General features: G+C 30.9%; 1 protein-coding gene across 3 annotated transcripts in view; it reads right to left on the reverse strand.

The window, feature by feature from the left end:
• The window catches only part of kn (EBF transcription factor knot), a 386,251-nt gene that overhangs the window by 322,690 nt on the left and 41,333 nt on the right, over nucleotides 1–22,228 (reverse strand). For all 3 annotated transcript variants that reach the window (XM_085809758.1, XM_085809759.1, XM_085809757.1), the window contains exon 3: nucleotides 16,674–16,737. In XM_085809758.1, the coding sequence (XP_085665884.1) occupies nucleotides 16,674–16,737 (64 nt within the window). The remainder of the gene's footprint in view (nucleotides 1–16,673; nucleotides 16,738–22,228) is intronic.

A 22,228-nucleotide genomic window follows, 5' to 3' on the forward strand; every position in this document is an offset into this window, starting at 1 on the left:
TAAGAACTACATCAAATAACTCTTCTCATGATAAGGCTGTTAATTATCAATTGCTGGAATGACTTGCTTACCAAGTCTGAAACTTTTCTTTTCGGAGATCCGGATTGGTGGAATCGCTCCACGCAGCTCATCTCAAGGAGAAACTCCCGGGAGGGGTATTCAGCGTTGCATCGTGTTGCTGGAAATATTTTCCAGTCTTCTAAGACGCTTCCCAGTTTCACATTTAAATGCAAAGAAGTGACATACATTGAGAAATAAAATGGAATTTTGAATTTCATTAGCTGCAATAAAATCCCATGAATTTCTAAATTCAAAATGTGGAAGAAGTCTTAATAGCAATGCAATAGTCTAGTGAAATATTTGTATAGCATATGAATAACCTTTACAGATGAGAGAAAAAATAATTTAGTGGTTTAGCCTAACAGAATTCTTTTTACGTGAACAAAAACTTATTTGGTAGTTTAATACAAGTTTCATTAAATGATGTGAAATATTTCCCATATAGTTATGTTAGACATCCTCCTTGACATAGTGAAAACTAGACGTTTTCTTTTCTGGAAATTCCTTTTTTATTTTTAAAATTTTTATTTGTCATTTATTTTATTTATTTATTTTTCGGAAGGTTTGCCTTATCAGTGCTCATACCTATTTCATACATACTCATTTTGCGAAAAGCATAAACCATTTCTTTGAAAGAGAATTAAATAAACCTTTTTATACGCAGCACGATACAATTTCTCTTAACATTTGACAAACTAATTGTTTACAACGCAGCTATCCCTAATGTTTACAAAAGGCTTCCCTAGGTGCATTCATTTTGTAGAAGGAGTGTAAGCAAGGGAAACGAGTTCACTTGCTTCACGATGCTGATTTTTCTAGTAAGTTTTATGTCATAAAGCCATTGAAAAATTTAGCAAAGAGAAAGTGAAAATTACAAAGATTTTCCATTCCGATTTTTACAAAGCTAACATTCAATGTAACAATCGCTTTCTACTATACGATTTGAGTTCTTTGTTAAAGCAGTTCTCCTTTGATCCGGAAAGCCATAAAATGTTAAATTCATTTTGTTAGCAATAAATAATATCTCAGTTTTGTAACGCAAGATATACTAAGCCTATACATGTAAAAATTCAGTTTTTGTTAAAGGCATAATTAATCATACTTACCTTGTTTAAGGCTTTCACGTACTCTAGAATAGACTTGCAAAATGTTGATGAGCGTTATCTTTTCTATTTAAATACTGCTAATTAAACTTTTGATTACTCCTTACTTTATCGGTTTTATTTCAACTAGTGCTAATATATAAAGAAATTGAAAGAATCCTAACTGCTTCAGAACTGAGGATAATAACATCTTATGGATTTTTTATTCACAGTGTTCATTCTCACTTGCAACAAACAGCTAGCTCAGATAATTTCACTAGTGAAAATTTGATACGATCTTTTGCATAGCTGTTTATGGAATTATTCACTTATACGTATACAAAAATTATTTTACAGACGTACATGATTTAGATCTTGTTGCAACACAAGATTACATAACTATCAATTTCTAAACGGTGTGTCGTGAAAGTTTTGGTTGGACTGAATTCTGGCAAAGCATATTTACCTAAGGGAACGGATGCCTTCGGGGAGGATTTTGTAAAGGGAACTAGCTCGTATTCATGTTACACACGAGAAAAACTACTAAAAATCTCATGCAGCCAGCCGGTTTGCGAGGATTTGAAATCTGGTCGAACTACAAGTGTTCAACAGTTTTGCCGCTTGGCCGCTAGTGAGCCTGCATTACGGTCAGGTAAATTCGTAATATTTGTAAATATTTTAATGCCTTTCAGTAAGCTTTAATTTGCCATTTTTATATATTTTGGCATAGATGTTTTACTGACTTATGTTTAGCAATTGTTACATCTACTCGGCAATCGGGTTTTTTGTTAAGTTTCTTTTTTTGTCAGATCGCGTCGGAGAATTTCTTTCGTGTATCTAATAATTGATTGAATTAAAAAAATTGGTATTTTATAGCATATTTCTTGATATTTTGAATTAGATTTCTTTCAAATTTACGAAAGTGATGAAACGTGCTAATTTTTCCTAAGTATTGACGATTTTAAAGAGACTAATTCCCTTTGAAAAGTCAGCCTTTTTTTCAAGGAATCAGTAACAATTAATTTTACTTTATATTATTATTTTAATTCTTATAAACTAATAAAAGGTGATAAATATACTAATTAAATAATAATACTTTATATTATTATTTACTTATTATTTTAATTAGTATATTTATCACATTTTACCAAGAGAGAGAGAGAGAGAATTCGAATTAAATTTGTAAAAATATTATATGAGTGCCTAAGCGCAAAATATGCGCATTTCTAAGCGCAAAATATGTGCATTTCTAAGCGCAAAATATGTGCGTATACATTCACTTATCTTAAACTGAATAGGTGAATATATAGTATCGGAAGTAAATGCACTCATATTTCGGTTAGATTTTATTTTCTAACAAATTAATTCGACTAGGAACTTTTTGTAAAACTTTCTGATCTTGTTGACTCTTAATGTATCAGAATAAAGTTATACTCAGCTTAAATGCAGGGTGCATAAAATGAAAAAAGAGACAATGACTGCCGTTCAGATTTTAAATTTAGCAACATTAAGCTTTACTGAAAGGGGAAAAAATTCGTTTAACGGGTTTCCTCACCCCTTGCCTGATGTTCCTGTCGCAGGGGGGGGGGGTATGCAGGCCAAATAACCAGTTGGATTGATTAGATATACATTAGATATTAGCAGCAGCCATTGCATTGGCTACACCAAGCTAGGATTTGCATAACACGTAAAACTCATGAATAATCAATTTAGAGAGGCGCAGGAAGAATAATGAGAAAAGCTTTAAAACTAGCTTTAATTGATTTTTTATTGTTCCGTTAAAGGGTCGATGAGTTGACTTTGCATATTTTTCATCAAACACCGGAGACAGAGAAGCTAAAAAAACTTTAAAAATCATTTGTTGGAAGTTAATGAACCCAAGACGTGTTTGCAGTTACATAAGAAAGCGGCTTAAAAAGTTGATTTCGCTCTCAAAAGATTTCATTCTCTTCCACTGTGAGCTAATGCTTTTCCTCGATGTTTATTTATCTTTTTATTTAGAAGATTTTTACAAAATATGCATAACGTATTTATTCTTCTCAAACTCTCTCTGTCTAGGAATTATTTAAATATCGCTGTGTCCACTTGAAATTACGTTTTATTTACATATATTTTATTTGATATCTGAAATCTAAATTAAGAGGCAGCAGCATTTTTTTCTTTCTGAGTAATGTTGTAGAGACATTAGGTAATTTTGAGGCCAGAGAAATGAAAAATGAGCAACCGCCTTCGCCGGGAATCGAACCACGGACCTCTGAAATACCGGCCCAGTGTGCAGAACCACTACACCACGAAGGTACGCTAGGAAAGTGGGAGATATAATATTATTTGCATGATATTGTACAGAAAAGCCATCTTTGATGTCAACAAAGAATTTTCCTTCCAGATTTATGAATCTGGAAGTTATGTTTACAGTTTAATTAATGAATAACGAAGCATCTATTTCTGTGTCCAGAATTTAATTTTTATGTCTAATTAGCATCTCAGGTTTATCAACGTGAGATGTTAATGACACATAAACCTATATAGCAACCTATAATAAAATTTGTTCTTTTTCTCTCAATTACAAAGCATATGAAAAGCTAGCTGAAATCTTTTCCTTTAGTGTGTGTGGAATTAATATATTCTCCCTGCTTAATGATAACATAGTATTATATAAATATGTAACTGTAGAGGAAAATAAATAAATTTTATAAAGCCTTGGGAAAAAGTAAAAAGGCTAATTAAGCGTAAGAAGTATTAACGGAATTCTAAAATCTTGTCACGTTCCATTAAGTTCATCCTAATACTGTATCTGTACATTTTACGCTGCCGAAATTTTAGCTACAGCAAGTTTGAAGAAAATAATAATGAGCTGAAGTGCAACTAAAAATAAGAAATTTGATGTTTTTAATTTCGAAAACAATATGCGATTTATTATTTTAACTTTAAATTATTTCATGAACTTTCCAAAACCTAACGTAGCTTTTGAGTAACAGTTTAAGAAACTGACCGGTGCAAGTGAATGGGTAAATTTAGTAGAATCAGTATAGTCAAAAGTTTCTGTCACTTAGTGAATTAATTTATATGTTACTAATTGCGTGATGTTGGCTAAATTCGCATTCATTGTTTTGAAATAAGAAACTTGTTTATCCATTTTAAGCTTAGAGCATCCACCAACGACCGAACGGATAAGAAACCCTGAACACTGGTAGTTCGATTTGGGTTCCAGTTCCGGCGAAGAGGTTGGCTACGAGGGTGTTTTCGTGTTTCTCGCTTTACGTGACGGAAATATGGCCCAGTTTCCCTTAGCTCTCCAAGATGACACCACTCCCTTCAGGCAGATAGCCTTATTATGCTCTGTCGTAATCTAACAAATTTAATCTAAGTGCTCGATAGACCTTTTTAAATTTAATTTTATAATTATAATTCTAGTTAAAAACAGGCGACACATCTAGAATTTATTTTTTAAAAATTACGGTTTATGTTAGCTAAAAAGTCAAATATGGCCATCGTGCATGGGTGAGATTATTTATTATAGTCATTCCACTCAACCTTCTTAATGTAAATTTGTAGAAAACTTTCTGTTATTCATCCCTGAATGAAAAGTTTGCTGGCTTATTCAAAATGTGAAAAATATTAGGTTTTAAAAATTAAAAATAAAGCTGCATGATAAATAGCAAAAATAGTACATGATGATGTTCTTAAATTGATTCTGACACACATTTGGAGATTATGAAAAAAAATCAGAGAGACTTCTGTGCGTGTCATTTGACTCTCACTGCAAGAGTCCGTGGGAATTGCCATACGTTTAAGTATGAAGAATAAAGGTCTAAACTTGCAAAAGTAAAGCATTGGAAATTTATTATAAAAATACGAATAAATCAAAGAAAATAAAAATAATTGGTCTAATTTATTCTCGCCATTAGAGCAGAAAATTTAAATGGCAAGTTAGTAGCTAGTTTAAAGCTATACGGAATGTATTTTAAGCGATTGAAAGAAGGCTATTCTAAACTAAAATACCTAGCAGACAAAAAATTGATGTGCTTTTAACCAAACGGCGTAAGAAAAATAAGCTTTATGCTTACTAGGCTTTTTGAAGATCTAAGAATAACTTTATTAAACCCATAATTTACAAGAAAATTTATAACTAAATATTCTTTAATATACAAACTCAGAGCTTGGTGTGGCTGTCGCATTTAAAAAATTAAAACGTATGTATGTATATTTTTGTAGGCAAATTTAGTTTTTAAAGAAAAATATGATCAAAATATCTGTGCGTTACGTTCTATGGGTTACGTAAAATCAAACTTGAAAAAAGCTTTCACTTAACTAAATACGGGCCAGTGACGTAAGTAAAAATATCAGTGGATATCGTCATTAATTAACTAAAGGGAAATGAAGGAATTTTATGCTCTAAAGCTTAAAATTTATAGAGATAGTCCGATGTTCAACAGCTGCACTAACAACGGTTTCCACATATGGCATTTAAATCTATATAATGATTATTATTGACTAAATTTTAACATTGTTGATACACGTGGGGGAAAATGTGGATTTGAATATTTAATTATATATGTGGTGCCTAAAATTTACTACCAGACATTAAAAATACATTTATAATTTGTGACGGTTATTATATTACGAATTAATTAAACAGCTAGTCCCTAAAAAAATTCTACTTTCTAACGGCCAGTTACATAAAAGTTTTTAATGAATTTTTACAATCAGTGCAATAGATGCATATTAATTTTTATGATATTGTTATAATATTATTTAGTTTTAAATATTCATCAACATTTACTGTAAAATTTACATTTTTTATTGTTGTGATTGATAAACAGTATCATTAAAATCCGTAAGCTAAATTTCAATCGAAACTGACTTCCGTAATTGCCTTCCCCTTAAAAAAACTGACTTTATTGCTACAGGTATTTCGAGCTGCTTTTTTGCTAACAGTCATTTCTGAATGACAGAATTACCTTATGCAATATTTTATATAAATGAATCAATCAATGAATCAAGTTTATTTTATGGCAGAATAATAAACTTGCATTTTAAATTTAAGAAAATCAGTTCTGTAGTCAAAGTGTAGAAAACAGTATAAATATTAATTTTAATGCGGTTGAAAATGCTGAATGCTTTATTACCATGTATTTAAAATAATTGAAATTACGAAATTAGCATATTTCATAACACATTAGGCAAATTAATACGTATTAATGTACTTCGTATTAATCCATTATTTCGTATTAATGTACTTTAACGTTTCATCATTGCTGTTAATTTGTCAAAGGAAGTTCTACGTTCATAGAAATTTCGTTCATCTTTTATTTAAAATCATAACTTGCCTATAGAATGTACACATACATATTCTTTAATTTATGAGCGTGATAACCACACCAAGCACTGATTTTGAGAAGTATCATATTTTACTAAGATAATTATAACTAAATTGAGAAGTATTAATAATAAATTTTCTTGGGAATTATGGGTTTAATAAAGTTATTCTAGAACTTTAAAAAATCTAATAAGCATGAAGTTTATTTTCTTCTCTATCTTAACATATTAAGGCCCAATTATGATGAAGAAAAGATTTATTTTTAAAATCTCCTTCTATTAAGTTAATCTCTATTTAAAAAATTTAACTCAGTTTCAAGAAACGGGGATTAAAAAAATTAGATCATGTAACTGATATAAAAGAAACATGCAGCAGAATCAAAACATAATTAAAGAACATATTAACTTTATTTAGATACGATTATCTATGAATTATTTGTGAACATTTCTTTAAAAACAAGACTTACGAGATAAAATACGAAAGCGAAAATCCCTATTTTATCAAAATTCCATAACATTTTGCATAAATTTATCTTTCTTACTGTTATGGATGCGCAATCTCATCATTAGTTCCAGCTAAGGATTAAGAAGACTGAATCCTTGCCTTAGTTTTTTTTCTTTTTTTAAATCGACCTTATCACGTGAAGAATATACGCAGCTTTTAAAAACAGATCCAAGACTCAAAACTCAAAAGATAAATAAGAATTTATTAAATGTTGAACTAAAAAAAAGCTTTTCTGTGGGTTAATCTATATCATTTTGACTATGCTGTATACCAACCGTATTTAAAGGAGAAACTTAAGATTGCACTGCGCCCTTATTAGTGAAACTTTTTTTTTTTTACTTTGTGTCAAAAAGATTTGCTTGGTTCATGTTTAAACGTAAGACAGAGGAAAAGAAAGTAAGCAAAAGAAAGAAAATCAAACCGATAATACTAAATATAAATTTAATAGCAGATTCAAGAGGGGGGGGAGAAAGAGCGTGGAAGTTTTGTTCTGGAGATTATCTGAGATTAAAATAAAAGAAGACAGCTCACTTTGCCGGTGATACAGCGTTATTTAACAAAGATGTTTGTTCTTTTCACTTAAAAAGAAGATTTGTGAGAAACGCTTTAAATATTCGCTTAATGAGGATGCCGAGCGTAGAGACACTAAAGTAAACATCTTCCTTTTGTTGCTTGAGACAATCATTTCCAGCTCACAGCCTCTGGCTGTTTAACTATGAAAATATGCACGAGAGAATTGCAAGTGGTTCTCTCCACATTTTTACTCAAACCACCATTTGTTTAGTTTTTAAATTTCAAGCATGATTTAAGCGCCATTTGTGCTTCTTTTTCGCATTAGTCTTTTTTTTTTTTTCCTCCCTTTTCGTGAAAAAGTCTTAGTCTCTAGTTTCTCGTCTTGACAAAAATAAGTTATGTTGAGCATAAAAAAATTGAATATACTCGTCAGTTTGAAAATAAATCAGTTACTTTTGATACCATTTTAACCGCTAATCTGTACATATTAAGCAAAAGATGAATCCGGAAATGCAACGATAATTTTCCGTTAACTGCTGAGTGTCACCAGTGGTTTGGTATGCAATCGTTTCATACGTTCTTGCCAGGCATATTTTTAAAACACGGTAATCAACTAATTTATTTTTGACTAAACTCTTTTGAATCAGCAATACCATATAATCAGCCTCGAAATTGCAAGTATGCCAATTTTTATGCTCTGTAATACATATATATATTGATACAAATACTGCCTATTATAGTATATTTCATTGCTTCAGACGAATATCAGGGAACTTTTACTTGATTTTTTATTTACTTGATTTAGAAACCAATTTCCCAATTTATCCATCCAGCTAAAGTTAGTGTTCTTGGAAAGGTATCTTTTGCGGAGGATAATTGAAGGTAAAACAGGTTATGTTTACGGTGGATAATCGCTACACGAAATTCATATTTAGGTAGTCTTATGAGAAATCATGAAAAACTCCATATACAGACATAGAGTATTTACGTTTGGCAAAGGTATTAAGATTTGGGATAATATAACGCTTGCTAAATAGTAAATTCAATAAAGTAGTTAAACAATGGCTACATTTTCTAGTAAGGATCTGGATACATTTCATTAACGCAAAATGCAACTATTTTAAAAAGGACGTATCGGATACGGCGACATTAAAAGATAAAAACTTCTTTTTCTTATCACTGATCTTTTTATTGCACATTTTATGGTAAGCTCTTCAATGTTAATGAACGCTTGAAAACTCTGGTTAATATTCTGTATTATTTCAAAATATTAATTGATATTAAAACGAAATTTTGTCCCTGTTGTAAGCGAATATAAGGGTAAATTATACGTTAAGCAATTAGTAGAGCAAAATATTAATTGATATTAAACCGAAATTTTGTCCCTGTTGTAGCTAAATATAAGGATAAGTTATACGCTAAGCAAACATTAGTTCATTGATATATTCCAGCGTTTCTTAAACTATGGGTCGAGAAAATTAGGTCGTAAAACGAAATTCTGGGGTGACGAAAATTTAATTCAAGTACATGAATTTAAAGAAACGAGATTAATGAATTTAATCACTTGCCATATAAAGCCCATAAGGAATTAGTAGCTCTATCGAGTGACCGAAACTTAAAACTTGAATTTCTACAAAAATTCCAGACCGAATTCTGGTTTCTGAAATGGCTTTAAATGTTCTTCTGTCACTGAGCACTATATATTTACGTGAAACGACTTTAGTGTATATTAAATCCAAATATCATTCAACACTAAAAAAAGCTGAAGAGGCTTTACGTTCAGCAATATCAAATATTTCATTGAGATTTAATTTATGCAGAAAAAAAGGCATACCCGTCTCATTAAAATTTTCTTTCATTAATTTTTGTGTATTTGAGACAAATCCAAAAATTTCTTCTTTTCATTTGTATCTTGTTTACCGAAGAAATAAGTTATTAAAGAAAAAATATTTATTTTTATGTTTTTATTCTATATTTAATATCCGGGGTCGCGAAAAATCTGGGTGATAAAAAGGGGAGGTAAATGAAAAAAATACTTACGAAACTCTATATACAATAAATAGGTAACAAAAATTAAGAAAGCCAAGAAAATAAGAGACTGTCAATAACTCGTTAATTCTTTCCTTCAAAACCCTTTAACTTAACCTATAGTGATTTTGACCAATTAATATTTTTTTGTACTGATAATAGAGAAATAATCTTCTTTTATTAGTATTAAAAAGACTTCTTGCTCATCGACAGAAATGTTTTATCAAAAAACATTTGTATACAAAACTATTTAACATTTAACTTTTTTTTTTTTTTTTTTTTTTTTTATACAGATTTTTTTTTTTTTTTACAGAGTATGAGACATTTTCAGGCCCCTCCTGAGACTGAGGATAATTTGATTGCCACCTTTGCATTTAATCGCGAAATCATGAAAGGTTGTGAAAAGAAGGATAATTTTTATAGCGTGGTTCTTGGTTGACATTAACACTCTGAATAGCGGTTATCAACAATCTGCGCAAATGCGAAATTGTTTATGAGAGGTAATGCGTCTTTCCTAAACCCCATTCATATCTGCAGTGTTTTTATTTTGCTCATATCTTTCGCTTTAAGATACATATTTCAAGTTTGTCACAAAACATTGTAAAAATTCATAAAATAATGAAAAAGGACTTCTTGCATTTGTTTCGAAATATTTTAGAAAGATGGATAAGAATTCAATAATTAATAAATAGCAATTCAGTATTTTATTGCTCCGTTCATTTTAGTTAAAGAGGCAGTAAAATATACCATTTCCAAAGGTTTCTGTAACGAAGACAAATTTAACGCAAATTGAATACGTTAATGTTTTAATATAAGGCTCATTGTACAAGTTTTTATACCTTAAACTGTTAAAAGGTTATTGTGGATTAAACTAATTTGCAGCAAAGATGTATTGGGAAAAGGTTGTAAGTGTTATTATTTGCTTTTTAATCTGCTATCGCTTAAAGCATAAGTATTGCTATTTTAGAATTTTGTTTACTAATTATTTTTCGTTAACATAATTGAAATAAATTGGGATGAAAATCAAATGACCCAGTAATATAACTCTAGTATTTAAGTTAATATCACATACTTAACTAATATAACTCTAGTATTTAAGTTAATATCACATACTTAACTAATAAATCAAAAATATTAAATTTTTAATTTTATATTAGAGTGTTTGAAATAAACGAAATGATAGGTTTTCTTTTAGCAAACAGGCGGCTTTTCAGCCTAGAAAAAATTTTTCAGCAAATAACTAAAATCTAGCTTAGTTCTTCAATGAATATAATTTTTTTAATGCTTGAAAGGCATTATATAATTAAGCATTATACAGTCGTATGTACCTTCAAACGCTAAAGTAATTTCTTAACATCAAAATATTCCTTACCATAAAACAGAAACTTTGAAATAGAATTATAATACTATCCCCAATCAATAAATAATAAATGGTGTATAAATCTATCAGTTTCTTTCATTTGTTTTACTAAGATCATTTTTTTAAAATTTTATTTAGTTGAAGACTTTTTTTTAAACTTCAAAGCAGAATCTTTGAAAACAAAAGTATTCCAATTGAAAAAGCGCTTGGAATGTTTTTATGTTATGATTTTGAAGATTTTAATTTCTTTCGTCTAAGATATTGTATTCTTAGAAATGAACATACTGAACCTACATCTCTAAAAAAATGCTGAGGAAAATTTAACTGGTATAGAATAATATCAGGATTTCATCCTGTTTGCGTAAAAATTAAAAATAAGCTTTGAATGAACGACCCTTAATGGAGATTTGTTCGCATTAAGAACAACATTTGGGGGGCAAAGCCCTGTGTCATCCTTCCCTTGTGATCTAAGGAGCTTCAAAAGAGTGAATCATCAAGGCAAAAGCCTTATTTGTCCCACATAGTTTTAGCCATTTATTGGAGAAACTTTGCCAAAGTTATGATGATCTTCCTTTCATACTTCCGCATATCTAAGATAAATATATATATATATTTCTTTACATACCATTAGCACTTATGTATTTCATATGACTGCTACAAATCGAAAATAAAAATTTTTATGAAATTTTAAATGTTTACACTGTATTTAAAATTTTGAAATTTTGTATTTTATTCAGCTTTTATATCTCTAGAAGCAAAAAATTTTGAGTGGTGGTAACTGAAGAACTTTATGTTTTGCTTGAAAATAATGAAAAAATAAGAAAAGCATCTCCATTACCCTAACCTAAGTGGATGCTGACAGACATCAAACCATGGACATTGTTCAGCGGAGGATGATCAGTTGGAAGTGGCCATTCATTTAATCCCACCACAAGACGAGTTGACCCTCCAACAAGGAGGGTACCATAAAGGACCCGTTTACAACCTATCGACACCCTTCGGCAGAACCATTATGCCGCCTGGCGAACGTATTACAAGCAGAAGGAGATTAATGGTAACAGACGATATTGGGGGTGCTTCGTAGCTTCGAAGGGATTCTTTTCTTGCAGCTGGAGCCCACAGTTTCTAAAAGCGTTGGTTTTTATTTCACCCAGGCTGTGAGAGTGGGATATAATTTCGTTAGCAGCTTTCATTTATTTAATGTAAGGCATTGTTATTTTCCGCTATTTCTTAAAGATCTGTTTGCTAAATAAACTAATATTTACACAGAAAAAATAGCATAAAGTATCATTATAAAGCAGAACTGCTAATAGCAGTTTCGATGAATATGTTAACAAGATGCTTTATATAATTAATATTATTGTTCTATACGCTAGATGGCGTGGACACAATTTTCAAACTTATTAATACTCATATGCATAACTTATTAACTTATACGTAAACTCATTAATAATTACTCATAATTATTAATGGCCTTGCAAAAGCTAAAATAGATTTTAAAGATTTCCTTGTTTTGTTTTCAGATTTATACATTTTCAACTATTTTAATTATATGTCATATGCATTCTCTTGACAATCAATCTTCTCCTCAAAAAATTTGCTGACAATTTTTTTTTTTTTTTTTTTTTTTTTTTTAATTTAGAAATTCAGTGGCGTTTTCTCTCTCTCCAGATGATACGCTGGTTATTGAAAACTGACTGCTGGATATGCTGGGTTTGGATTCAAATATCAAGAAAGACTTGGATATTTATGATAGTAGGGCTTTTTCGAATGGAAACATTTAAAAATCTGTTAGTCTGAAATTCTTCTTAATAGAAGGGGTGATTGTAGGAGAAGAGGGGGTACGAATCTCTGGAATTGCATCTCTGGACTTCTCTGTGTTAAAAATGAGATGAAGCTTAGACATGCAGGCCTTGTTAAATAATCTTAACTCAATTTATTGTAGTTTGTAAAAAATAATGCTAATGTATGCAACTGCAATTTGGAGAATTAGAAATACTGCATTTAAAAAGCTAATTCCCGCCTAAAGAATGTTTTCCAATGTTTATTCCATGTTTATTTTTAAAAAGGTAGATAAACGAACAGAATAATAAATAAAATTTCATACGGCATGTAAAAATTGAGTCACATGATCAGAAAACAATAAGGGCAATGACAGGTAAACAGATAAAATTGCATGGGGCACCAGACACTTCACTACAGAATAGTACAGGCATTGCCACATTACACTAACCAGCTAGAATACAAAAAATTTGAACTGACTATATGCTATTTCTAAGTAATACTGGAGTTATTACGTTTAAACATTAAGAGCGAAATAACCTAAGATTACATGCAAAGTTATATAAGATACGAAAATATTTGACTGTTCTATTCGAAAGGGAGGGAAAACAATGTGAAATAATAAAAGAGTCCCGAAATTTAATCCTTTTGTGAGGGCGGTATTTGCCTCAAGTTTTGAAAGTAGAAAATGATGCCTTTATATTTTAAAATATCTAACACTGTACTCGGAGTTCTAAAAATACAATTTGCAAGCGTAGGACGTGAGCAAATGCGAGACGTCGGAAGAGGGGGGGGGAAATAAAATTAAAAAAAAAAAAAAAAAGAACCTATAGAAGGAAATTCTGTCAGCTAACCATTGGCATTTGCCCGATTTCTCTACCCGTACTCTATAATACAAAAGTAACAGGCTAGCCGAACCTACTATCTGATGCAGTCTGTGGAAGGGTGTGCCCTGCTTCGGCTTTAATGGCTCAAAAAGCAAAGTGTTTCGTTCACGCAAAGCCTATCATTGCTGCTCAGTTTTCGCCGTGAAAATCGCCCTGCCGTGGATATCACTCGGCATGACGGGCGGGTAATAGCAGGATCTTTAATATTCAACCTCCTATCGCAACGTCTCATAGTTTGATAAGAAGTAGTAGCTCACCCGTTGAATTATTTAAACTTTACAAATTTGCTCTAAAACGTTTATATCGCCTCCCATCAGTCGGAGAGAAGTTTTATTGATCTCTTTTTCTCTCTATCGTGGTAAAGACGAATATGCAATGCGAATGGTTTTTCTTTGGCAAATGGTCGAGCTAGAAAAGATTAATTCCAGCTGCCAACGAGAAATAAAAAATCACTTCAACTATTAAGAAAAAATCACCTTATCGCTAAGTTTGAAGAGCTTTCACTTTTCGATTACTGAACAGATGACGCTTGAATTTTTATTTTATAAATTTATAATTCGAACAACTTCTGTTCGCTGTTTCTAAAAATCGGAATTATTTCTTTCAATATTATTTGGGTTTTAGTGCCTCGTAAGATGTAATTACGAGTAAAAAGATCATCTGAATAATTGTACGTATATTTAAATACATATATCTGTTTAGCATGACGGGCTTGGCGTGAAAGGAGGAAAAAAATCTGTTTGGAATTCATATATAAAATTCTATTATTGCATATTTTACAAATAATAGTTTATTCGGCAACGTAAATTACATATGTCTTAAAATTGTAAACATTTTGGTTACTGCCACTTACATCATTGAGAAATATCCATATTCACCTCTTCCAAACAAAACAGCATAATTCTTATTCAGAAGTCAAACAACAAAAATCAGCGTAATATTTGCAAAATTTTCACAGGACTAGTTTCGATTTTGCGGTTTTGCAGCTGAAGATGGTGGTTCGGTAAAACCATCGAAACTAGTCCCGTGAAAATTTTGCAAATATTACGCTGATTTTTGTTGTTTGACTTCTGAATTAGTATTTATTCGGCGTGTTATTGTGTCTTAAGCATAATTCTTTTTAAAGGAAAATCATAAAGCATAAAATAAAGGAAATAAAATCTTAACCATTGCTTATAGTATAGTTTATAGAAGGAGGGAAAGATGAGAAAACTTGCGATGCTTGCTTTTGTGCCTGTTTATTTTGGTCACATCTCTCACCAAATCGAAAGGATCGAAGCAAAATAGGAAAATAGAATTTAAGAATCGATATCCAAAAATGGGAGTTATCGTTTCTAGACAACTATTGGCATACAGAAAGACAGCATTTGGTTCTAACTCCAGATGAAAATTTATATCAGAATACTTAATCACAGTAAGTGGCGGAAATGAACCTTCTTCTAAACCTGATAAGGTTTTGGTTTTATATGATTACGGTAAAGCATCAAGGGCTATCTGCCTACGGGGAGGGATGCTATCGTGGCTGGCTTTCTGTGTGAAACTGGATCGTATACACGTTACACTAAATCTGATTAGATTAATAAACTTAATTTTATAACATTTTAAAGTATATAACCTGAATATTTTTTGAAATGTGTATATCTAACTTTTAGGAAATTAAAATAGGAATTGACAGAAAAAGCTAAAAGTATTATTTCTGTCTTTGAAAGAAAAATTTTGAGAAATATTTTTGGTGGCATAAAATGTAACAATATCTGGAGAAGAAGAACTAATTCTGAACTCTATAAATGCTTTAAAAAAATAGGTATAGTAAAATATATAAGGATTCAAAGAATTAAATGGGCAGGACACCTGTGCAGAATGGATGAAAATCGAGTGACTAAAAAGATGCAGGACCATTCGGCACCCGAAAAAGAGGGAGACCTAAACTTAGGTGGCTCGACTGTTTGGAAACAGACTCGAGAATTTTAAAAGTAATCAATTGGATGTCCATGGCCAGGGATAGAAGAGCGAGCTTGGAATTCGATTCTGAGGAAGGCAAGGGCCCATCTTGGGCTGTCTGGCCATTGAAGAAGAAAATAGGAATTAATATTACACACATCTAAATGACTTAATCGCTTATAATTTGCACTATGTATTGTTGCGTTTTTGTTCCCTTTCCTGAGGGTAAAGCTGTATATATGAAAACATAAATATATCATGTTTCTCACTCCATTTTCTTTCGTTTCATTAATAACGTTTAAGCCATAAAATATAAGTATGTATAAATATGACAGGAAGCTGACAATAATTATGAATAGCCTTTGGCGTCTAATTGGAAAATTCATACATTCATAATACCGAATCATTTCTTATTTCGTAAATCAAACTCCGAGGTACTCAATAATAACGAAAAATAAATGATTATTTCTCTTTCGTTATTATTAATAATTAAATTATTAAAAATAATATTATCACTAATGAAAAAAAAAATAAATCAATGTTGAAGCTTTTGGAATTTGACTTAGAAGATCGAGGTTTGAAGAAGGTTTTCCATGCTCGGAAAGTTTTCTTTAGTATAATAAAAAAAAATTTCAATTACAACAAAACAGTTTTTTAAATCCTTTAAAAGTACTAATGGATTTATCTAGGCATTTAATATGAACTTGATGTACATTAAATTTTCATTGATAGATATCTTGTATGCAGCAAATGCTTCATACATTTTATTGTATAGAATAAACGCTGCTAGAAAGATATTTTAGTTTTAACAATAACAGGAGTTTGAAAATTGATTTGCATAGGTTCTTTCTCCAATGAAAGCACATTTTCAGAAAGAATATTTGCTAACAAAGAAACTGTCTGTTTTAAAGTTTGTACCCTATACTATATTTTATTTAGAACATAAAGTACTTAAAATAACGTACTACGTTTTCAATGCAAAATGATATACAAATAAATTATTATTTAATGTTAAACAAAAAGGTATTACATTCAGTTGGAAATCTCATACCGAAATAGAACTCTCTTTGGAATTCAGAAATGTCATGATCACTATTATTGCTTAGCTTTAATCCACAGAACATTTTAAAGCTTTAAATTTTAAATATTGTTTTATTACAGTAAACTTTGGAATTAGAATAGCATAGCATACTTACCATTAGCGTATAGAAGCTGAAGTCTGTAATGAATACCATTGTTTGTTTTCTGACCTTCGGATTCCTACCAAGGAAAGAATTATTAGGTTTTGTTGAAATTTAGTAATATATAAGCATATTTGTTAGAAATAATAAAAGGGAATAATTCATTACAATAAACACCGCAAGATCAATGACATATAAAATGCATTCCAAAATGCGTCTCGAACTTAAAAAAGCAAAAATGAAAAATTATGGTTTGCAGATTTTTAAAACTGATGAATTCCCTTTTAATTAGAGAATAAGAAAAATAACTTACCAGGTTAAAAATTGATAAAAAAAAAGTACCGCATTTCAAATGAAACCATGTGTGCAGAATTAAACAGCATCCTTATATAATTAAAAACCATGTTGCTATTTCAATAGCACTTACTTGCATGTTATGTATATGTTACCGTGAAAGACCGAAATTGGAGAATATCGACTTATTGGAGAATATCACCGGGGAATGTCAACATTCACCAAATACGTCGATGAAAGATCGAATATTGCATTACATTCTTGTACATTCGGACCCTCACCGGTGTATGTCGACAATCACAGATATGCTGTGGTGTAGGTTGAAAAGAGAGGAGTATATGTACACGCTGTCATTGGAAAAGGAAGTGTTCCACAAATAAATGCACTTGTAAAAGCAAGGGCCTCTTGTGCAATTCAAAGTGTCATAATAGTTTAAGTTGTTGCAATAAATAAGATTTGAATCGCGTAATTTAGTAAGTTTTTAACTTCTATTATTTTCCTTTCTCATTTTGAATGTACAGTGTGTTTTAAGTTCTTATGTTCTTAAGTTCTTATTTTAAGTCTCAAGTGCGTTTTTTCGCGACCGAATTACGGAGAAGAAAATGTAATATTCTTATGTGTTCAACATTCACCATTAGTACACGGTGAATGTTGACATTTACCGGTGTAAGTCGGAAATAAGAGTATTTGGAAAATATTTCGGACATACACCAAGCGACTATGTGAATGTAGACATTCACCGGTGAAAGTCGACATTCTCCAGATTTTGGTGTTTCACCGTAACATATACATGTGTGCTCTTGTGTACAACATTGTAGGAGAATACATAAGTGCTACAGTAACCTAGAGGTATATAGTGATGAATCCGACTTGTTCAAAACGGCGAAAAATGATTAAATGCCAGATTTTCCACTTTACCATTAAAATATGAAAGTATACGTATGAAAATTAACTTGCATTCATGCCAAATATACGCTCACTCATGTTCATAACAGTATAAATTTGCTGCAATTATTTACAGTAATGAGACCACATACTTTATTATAAATTTCGCTCCCCCATTTATTTCATATTTTAAAAATGATGTTAGTTAATTTCATTTATTATTAATTAAGCACTTAAAAAGTCGAATAATATAAATGAAAGCTGAATCATAGACTGAATTTTGGCAAAAGAAATAACGCATTTTATCGTTTACATAAATACGATAATCATGCATTCAGCCTGTAAAATAAGAAATGAATTCCGTAAAGAAATATTCTACTATTTTTCGATTTTCGAAGACAGTTCAGCGTAACATAACTAGTGATTGGAGTAATTAAAAATTTGTAAGTGGGAATGCTTCTTTGGAATTTTATCTAAACTATATACTTAAATACTGGTCCGATTATCAAAATTTTCAACTCCTGGCAGGATAGCCGCTTTAAGTTTTATAATTTTAAAGTTTAATAATTCCACTGCATACTTAAAAGCGCATTACAAATTCTCGAAACTTTGTAAGTTCACACAACCGCTACTCCAAAATATTCTGCAGATCACCAATTAGTTACATTTTACAGATTAAATGTTTTTATTTCAACTAATTTTAAATTTAACAGGTATTTCAAAAGCAGTTTAAAATCCACAAGTATTCCAAAACATGAGGAGAACTTAGGTCTCCTAATTTAAGACAAATTAGAGAAATAAACTTAAATTGTTAACAGTTGTCATATTCACTGTAACTGAAATTATTATTGATATCTATGTAAAGTGGCAAGTGTCTAGTTCAAAGTGCCGACAAAGCGTTTGAAGTGGCCAGTTTGAACGGACGTTTAGCATACGAAAATGACGCATTTAACGTTGGAAATTGAGCTTAGCCTTCGATAGCGAACAATAAGTTGGCGTCAGAGGCCAGCTCAATATTCCCAGTGCGATGTGGAACACGGTGCTGGGAGCTCATTACTGGGCCAAGCGTCAAGAGGGCTTATTACCGGCTAAGCTATACAGGAGAAAGGACATAATCTGCAATTCACGCTGCCCAAATGGAAAGCTGGAGACTACTTGCGAAAGGACTGTCATTACCCTTTCGCGCGGACTATCCTTATGGGACTGATCCATGTTCCTGGTGGTTGTTATTAATTGTACGACAAGCGAAATCGTTGCAGTTGAATAAAGCTGTATGAATCGAATTCTACAGAGATTTGGTTCGATACTCTAATCAACTATATCGCGACAAATCCTTCCTCCCTCTTTGCTGAGCCATGCACTTAAATACTTGCCCAATTGCCAAGATTTTACAATCATCGTAATAGTTTAATAAGTCAGGCGCTGTTTAAATGCCGATCTTCAGTCCTCTAGAGCATAAATGAAAGATTTAATACATAGTTTAAGTGACAGATTGCCGCGATCATTTAATGGAGTTAATTAATATGTCGAATGCTTTAAACGTTTATCATGACAATTTATTTTGCCGTCAGTAAGCTTCATTGCAGAACTTAAAAGATAAACAGTGTATAAGTACATGCTCTTTTCTCGAACTGCTTTATGGAACGAATTATCGCGTTGGTTTCAAGCCACTAATTCTTCTTACGCGATTCTCAGATACCGGAAAACCCTGTTATTTATTTATTTGCCTTGGTGCATTTTATGTGTTTAAACACAAACTCCATTCTCGAAGAAAAGAACGGTTAATTAAGGTAAAAAGTACCTTAGCGAATCATCATTCGAAAGATATGGAGCTTACTCAGAGAAGTCTTTTAAATAGTGCATTTTATATTTGACACTCGGAAGATGTCATTAAAAAATTACTTTTGTTTTATAAATACATGAATTCTCAATTATTCGAAGCCAGTCTGATGATTAATGAAATATTTAACTGCTATTAGTGAAAAATTGTATATCTTCTTCACAAAATATGAAATAACGTTACAATTTTGTTTTCACATACGGTTTACTAAATTTCATCTATACTCAAGGCTATTTAATGAACATTCTTTCTAAAATAGGTTTTTAAATATTCTTGCTTTACAAAGTAATGAAGCCGTTTCAAAACTTTGTATTAAAATTTTGATTCACAATAGTTGCTTAGCTAAATATTTAATTTAGAGACTTGAAAAATAACGTTTATGGTTCTGCCTCTATTATGGCGATTTAAATAAGTACTTATCAATACAAATGGATTTATGGAGAACGTGGCAATTTCAACTGATAAACTCTGCATTTACAATAAAATATTTTTTTTCCAAAGCCATTGAAAACCCGGAAATGCTGTTTCAGGTAATAAAAGTAGAAATGACTCTGTGCTTGAAAGATTCACATTTATTTTTTATTTTAGGCTAATCTTTGAACTTCAAATTTTAGGAAGCAGTCTTTTTGTTCGTCTTAAAAAGTATTCACACGCTAAGAGGATTGTTTGAAAGCAATTCGTTGCCATTCATTTACTTATAAGTGATTAATCTAGCAATCTTTAAAGTTCTTTTATTTGAGGCTCCCGCTTTTCTTTGCACTTAAAAACCTATAGAAATATTATAACTACTGTGGTATAATACTAGCAGATTTTATTAACTCAATTACTTAAAATTTTATTTATTTTCATCGTATATAAAAAACTTCTATTATTTTTTCTAGTGTGCGTAGTGTTCACATATCATTTTACTTAAAACTTCAGCTAATTTTAGCTCTGTTTTCTTATATAAGTTACAGGAAGCATGTGAATCACTTTCACAACAAACTGAAAAGATTAAATTGATCTTCTTTTTAAAAAAGTAATGTTGATATTGTTTTAATGCCATTTCTAAGTTCTGATAAAGGAGCTCATTTTCTAGGTGACTAAAATTTCTACATCGCTTTCAGAATAAAGAAATTTTGTCTAGAGTTGAATATTCGCGAAATTTGTTGTTCTGTTAATTATTTAAGGCATCGGTTTTGACTCAAAAGTCATTGATATTGAACGAATTTCTTCATTCAGTGCCTATGTCACTTACATGTCATGAAAAAGGAAAACGCTGTTAAAGGACCTCACTTTAATAAAATTTTCTCAAGTTTAAATCAACTTAAAGCAACCAGTCATTCTTCTCATTGGGAAATAAATAATTTTAAACAACGAACATTAGGATTTCAGCTCACATCGTTCGTTTTAGAAACTACTGTCTCCTTGTGATGTAAAATCTGCACTGGGGATCCTTTAGAGTAAAAATTATACTTCATTCGATCTCCAAATGATCTCTTGCATATCATACTTAGGACAGAGATTCATTACCTCCAATAAACCAATTATTTCTTTCATCAGAATAAGTTTCACAAACACAGCAAAATTATTTCTCCATGGATCACATGGCTAGATTTTATTTTTTTAACCAGTATGTTTATAATCAAAATAAGCAGATTTGTTTATGTAAATTGCTTTTATAATTATCAGCATTTACCACATTAGATCGATAGTAATCTAGAATTATATTGGAATCTTATAACTGTATACTAAATTCTTATGCAAGTACTAACTGTGTTGAGTTCAAGAAATAAATTTTTAAAGTATATCTTCGGCATCAATATCAATATGTTTAATCGAAATAGCATTCAGTAAAGTTCAATTCATTTCGATTTCGACACATTTCGATTTAGATTATCCTCCATTCTGTTTCATTCCGATATCACGAATTCTTAATTCATGCTGGAAACCCTTAATATCATTCTAATGCTTACTGAATACAAAGGTAAAATTACAGGATTAAGTATAACTCTGTTTTTTTTTAATCAAGAGCATATAATAAACTGTTACGTATTGGCAAGTAGTTCTCTTCTAATAACCTTTAATTTCGTCTTATTCGACATTCCGGATCACCTTTCAGTCTCTTTTATGGTAGAGTAAGTCTGCTGTGTTAATTTAACTGATGTGTTTCAAAGGATTACATTCTTTATTCTAAGTTTCTGTCGATGTCGTACTGTAAAAATTAGAATTTTCATGTGGTAAAGAATATTGTGCCATCATAAATACTCGTTTAGGGAACTGTACTCTCAAAGGCAAAAAGGAAAGAACCTTCATAAATCTTGGAAAAAAAAGATGGGAAAAGAAAGTAATTGCATAAGGATCTTATTTAGTTGATGATTCTAAACTGAAAAAAATGCATACTAATTTTTATATTAACTTTGACTCAAAATATTAAATGTATTCCAGCGTTGTAGAAACGAGTCTTGTAAGGTATTGCCCATTTCCAAGTTTCTTGTTCTTAAATGCTACTTTTATTTTGAACGGAAATAAAAATACTAAGGCGAACGCATGAAGATTTTTGAATAAATAC

The sequence above is a fragment of the Stegodyphus dumicola genome, chromosome X2 (assembly GCF_044657685.1).
Source record: "Stegodyphus dumicola isolate Sdum_Otavi_A_Nest chromosome X2, ASM4465768v1".
NCBI classification, from domain to species: domain Eukaryota; kingdom Metazoa; phylum Arthropoda; class Arachnida; order Araneae; family Eresidae; genus Stegodyphus; species Stegodyphus dumicola.